General features: G+C 33.2%; 1 protein-coding gene across 1 annotated transcript; it reads left to right on the top strand.

Annotated features, from left to right (window-relative positions):
• Nucleotides 1–230: 230 nt before the first annotated feature.
• On the top strand, nucleotides 231–5,093 carry LOC114262904 (phosphoserine phosphatase, chloroplastic). The gene is made up of 7 exons (XM_082866655.1): nucleotides 231–633; nucleotides 941–1,073; nucleotides 1,145–1,252; nucleotides 1,729–1,822; nucleotides 4,093–4,242; nucleotides 4,317–4,370; nucleotides 4,773–5,093. Exons 1-7 carry the CDS (start codon nucleotides 411–413, stop codon nucleotides 4,896–4,898), a joined length of 888 nt encoding a protein of 295 aa, XP_082722781.1. The 5' UTR covers nucleotides 231–410; the 3' UTR covers nucleotides 4,899–5,093.

Genomic DNA, 5,093 nt, shown 5'->3' on the forward strand with positions numbered 1-5,093 from the left:
AACTAATTTTTGCATTATTTTAAATTTAAAATAAATATTTTTTTTTATAAACGTGTACTAATTTAAAATAAATATTCTCAATCTCTTACCTCCCAAACACACATTAACGTATACTAATTAGGAGTTGCTTTTTATTTTTTTATACACGTATGCAGCCGTACATGTACCTTACGTTTTTTTAGATTTTACCTTATTGATGTATCCATATCCATATCCATATCTATACACGTGCTTCATAGTTTTAGAGTGGACTTTATGTATGAACTGATGCTTATGTGATTTATTATTGGGCATTTATTTTAGTCTTGCGTTGTTGCAAGCTATTTCAGAGATTGAAATCTTGAAGTGATTGACACAAAACTTACCATTGTAAAAATGTTTGTTCGATTTGTTAACAACAGAAAATTTTGATGGAAGGGTTGATCAGTGCACGAATCATCCCAGTTTGTGCTTATTGTAGACAACATCATTCTCCTCTTACTCCAACATTTACTTTGCAGCTGGCGAAAAGAGTGCTTGTAAGTCCATTTGGGACAATGAAATATCCTAAACGATTGAATTCTGTAGTTGCTCCAGTTCAGCTTCTGGAAGCTTCAGCAGCGGGCCACCTTGACAATACGCTACCATCCAAAGGTTATATTCAAGAATGCAAGTAATTATTCTCTTATTATTTTAGATATGGCCAATATGTTTCATATCTTGAATAGGGTTTGATTTGAAAATTAGGTTGGTTTTTGGATTGAATTGAGTTGAATATCCCATCAAATGTGACAAGTTCTTATTTTTCTGTTGTCAAAGGTTTGAAACATTGCTCATTAAGTAAAAGTGTGACAGATTGAGTAATGGATTTAATTGTTGAATACTGGATTTTTGCATTCTGGGTTCTTGATACTTGGGATTTGTAGTGCCACAGTTGATGAGTGTTTTCTTAACTTTGTAGAGGTGCTTGAGGTGTGGCAAAATGCAGATGCAGTATGCTTCGATGTGGATAGTACAGTATGCCTGGATGAGGGGATTGATGAACTTGCAGAATTCTGTGGGGCTGGAAAGGCTGTTGCAGAATGGACAGCAAGGTTTGATATCCTTCCTGTTCAATAATGATTTTTAATTTGGGTGAAGTCAAAAAAATCTTACTTCTCTGCAGGGCAATGGGTGGTTCTGTTCCTTTTGAGGAGGCCTTGTCGGCAAGATTATCTCTATTTAACCCTTCCCTTACCCAAGTCCAGGATTTCCTTGAAAAGCATCCCCCAAGGTACAAGGGTTCTATTTGATTCTGAATTATGTCTTGTGTTTTTGTTTGCTGAATGGGCATCTAGTCTACCACAAGAAGTCGATAAGGCCATAGTGTTTTATGTAGCTTTTAAACACAAATATGATGTCTAATCTGTGGGGGCAACACCAGACAATCTAACGTTAATGGGTTTGGGGTCATCCTTTGTAATTTTTAAAATATTGATGAGAAGGAAAATAGACTTATCTGAGTTGAACACAAGGAACTCATATGAGATGATATGTAAAATGCTAGAGAAGTTTCCATGAGAAAACACCTCACAAGGGCATGCATTATGCAGTTATTTAACGTAGGTGTGTTGGTTATTTTGAAATCCATATTTGCTTTTCTTTATGTTGAAGGCCAAGCCATTTATGAGATAGACTTTTCCCTTTCAATGCTCTCTAGTTCAGTCTAGTTTTGGATATGGCTCCCCATTCTTACTCTCTGATGTGTAGGATTTCTCCAGGCATAGATGAGTTGGTCAAAAAGCAGAAGGCTAAAAATACTGCTGTTTATCTGATCTCTGGAGGCTTTCGTCAAATGATCAATGTACGTTTCTGAGCCATGGAATCCATATTTCTTGTTTATGTCTTATTTTTTATTTTATCCAAGTATTCATTAGGAAAAATCCTTTACTGGTATCTGTGAGACTGTGATAAGCATGAAGGAGTAGTTTTCATTAAATCAATTTAACACTGAAAACAGAAGCCTAATGGATAATTTCTGATAACGAGGACTTCTAGCTTGGACTCAGATATGCATAGCTTTATAATTGATGATGGTTGTGAGAAGCACTTTTTAATAGTAACAAGTAAAATTCTGAAATGATACACCATATTAATTTGTTAGATTTTACAAAAATGACAGGATGATGCTGCACCTTAAATATCATGGATTTCATTATTGTGCATTCTCATGCATGTAAGCTTTGCAGTCAGCAGCCTCATATTAGATAGCATTTCTGTGCACAACCAAGATTAGATTTGTTTTGGGAATCAAAATGCAGCTGCCCAAGTAAACAAATCCCAACTTACAGGTGGTTTGATTTTAGTATTGTGGAATTGAGATGTTAGGTCAAGTTGATGCAGGACAAATAGGGATAGCGCTGGAATTTCAAAACAGAGGTTATTTGATGGCCTAAACGGTGAGTAAATTATGGCTTCAAGAGTAAATTGGAGGCTAATAGGTAGGGGAAGGAATTAGGGTTGATTTGAGGGGTGATTAGATGGAATTTTGAGGTTGAAAAATGCACTTTTAGAGGGCTGTAAATAGTAATCCGAGAATAGCAAATTGAACACAAAGAAGAAGAAAGGAGAAGAAGAAGATAGGTCTAGGCATTACACCTAGATTCCATAGGCATCACACTTAGGATTTGATTGCATCACACAATCCATAAAGAAGCTTCAAAGCTCTTTAACTTTTTATAAAAATATCAACTCTATTGAATTAGAGGCATTACATGGCTTTATATAGATTTTAGAAATTTTCTAAACCAACTAGAATCAAAAAAAGAAAACTACTATAATAACTTAGACTTCCAAAACTAATTTAAGACCAACTAAGAAACATAAATAAAACTCAATTAAATAACTTGACCCACATAACGACCCCTACAGCCCATGTAAGCAAATATAAAATTATCAAAATATCCCTCGCCTAAAAACCCTAGAAACATAAAAATAATCATAAAATAAAATTATAATAATATTAGAAAGGGGTACTTACGTGTAGGTCCTAATGAATGGACTTATTGTCTAATAGGTCCTATGAAAAAAATTTGTCATAAAAAAATGTCACTAATTGTAAGTTTTAGCTACAATTTATAAAAATCATGACCAAAAAAAGTTACTAATTGTCAATTTTTAACGACCTATATAAAAAATTATCACAAAAAAATTATTTTTAGCAACAATTTTACCAAGACTTATTTTCAATAGGACTTGATGGGAATTAAGTCTAACTATTAGGACCTATTGATAATTTATCCCATGATATGATGTATGGTTCCTATGAATTTCTCTTTGAAACCATTCCAATTTTCAAATATCGCCTCTTCTTTAAATTTACTCTCTTGGAACTGTTTATATTCCGCATCACAAGTACATGTGAATGAGTACTTTTATGTGGCCAAATAGATGTATTAATAATTTAATAATGCTTTTCATATATTTTTGATGTTCTAATGGGAACTAAACTGCTTTATACTTAAAAAAACTGCTTTATTTAGGTTTACTCTTATGGGAACTAATAAACAAGAGGATTCGAGGGCTACTCTTATGGGAACCTAAGAAGCATGGAGACAGACACGCAACATGGCACAGACACATTTAACATGCTAATTTTCAAAAAATGCAGGACACGATACGTGGGGGACATGCATAAAAATATATAATTTTATGTATTTATTACATGTCATAAATATATGAATATATCATTCAAAAAAAATAAAAAAACGCAATATGATACTAATTCTTATAAATTTATATGGTTTTATTATTATTATTATTATTATTATTATTGAATTTTAAGTTGTTTCGTTCAAACTTATAATTAGTTTCACCCGTATCCAATCGATAGACACGTGTTTAAACGATAGATATGTGTGTCCTCCAAGCGTCCGAAGAGTGTCCAAGTCTTTAAAAAAAATTAAAAAGTAGGTTACATTTTGACAAGTGTTAGACATGTGTCGGGATATGTGCAAAGAGTGTTGGTGTCCGACACGGATACATCACATATGTGTGTTTGAGTATTAGTTGAAGGGCAAATAATACATTTCCAGATTGTCTTTAAAATTACTAACCAGATTAATTCTTTTGAAGCCTGTTGCATCAATCCTTGGTATTCCACCTGAAAATATTTTTGCCAATCAATTGGTATTTGAAAATTGCGGGAAATTTTTGGGGTTTGATGCAAATGAACCTACTTCAAGGAGTGGAGGGAAAGCCACTGCAGTTCAACAGATAAGGAAGGTCAGTATTATAGCTATTGATTTCAGTTTTGGTGTTTGAAGACTGTTGATTGTAAATCTGATTTAAATTTGCAGGCTTATGGATACAAGGCATTAGTCATGATTGGGGATGGTGCAACTGATCTTGAGGTAAGAAAAATTAACCAAACATTGTAAAATCTAACGTGGATCTTCATTAGCAAACCAATAGAAGTCCCTTGTATATATATATATATTGACTGAAGATGATTTCCTGTTTGTTACATTTCAGCATGCATATTCTTTCTCTCTTTTCATTATTTTTATGTTATGGCTTGGTTGGCATTCTCAATTACATTAGTTTCAAACTATTTGCCACTATGTGATGCGACACAAATTCAGTTTGAAGGGCTATGTTATTAACTTTTTTAAGGCCAATATAGTTGGATTGTCCAATAGGGTTACCTAATGAAGCAGCATTCTTGTAGCTAAAGAGTGGCATTCTGATATAAGTTATGCTCTGTATTTGAGTAAAATGTTTCCTCTTTGATGTGATTTTTCTTTTCTATGTAGGCTCGTAAACCAGGAGGTGCAGACTTGTTTATTTGCTATGCTGGAGTTCAACTTCGAGAGGCTGTTGCAACAAATGCCGATTGGCTGGTTTTCAACTTTGGTGATCTGATAAGTTCCTTGGAATAGTTTTAATTCTTTTGTATTTGCTTTTATTTTATCTTATTTCTTTGTTGTTTGCTGCCTAGGGCACTTGCATTTTATTGTTGTAGTCTTCCATTACCGTTACAATATTATTATTCTTCTTCCTTTATATTAAAGGATAATGTATAAGACTTGTACAAGAATTAATAAAGATTTTTCAGAAAATAATTTTTCCCTAAA

Source organism: Camellia sinensis, chromosome 4 (assembly GCF_055761805.1).
Source record: "Camellia sinensis isolate YWXY chromosome 4, ASM5576180v1, whole genome shotgun sequence".
Classification (NCBI taxonomy): domain Eukaryota; kingdom Viridiplantae; phylum Streptophyta; class Magnoliopsida; order Ericales; family Theaceae; genus Camellia; species Camellia sinensis.

Coding starts and splice junctions, on each gene's coding strand:
- LOC114262904 (XM_082866655.1), top strand. CDS start 411: ATGGAAGGGTTGATCAGTGCACGAATCATCCCAGTTTGTGCTTATTGT. Junction 634..940: donor CAATACGCTACCATCCAAAG/GTTATATTCAAG, acceptor TTAACTTTGTAG/AGGTGCTTGAGGTGTGGCAA. Junction 1,253..1,728: donor CTTGAAAAGCATCCCCCAAG/GTACAAGGGTTC, acceptor TCTGATGTGTAG/GATTTCTCCAGGCATAGATG.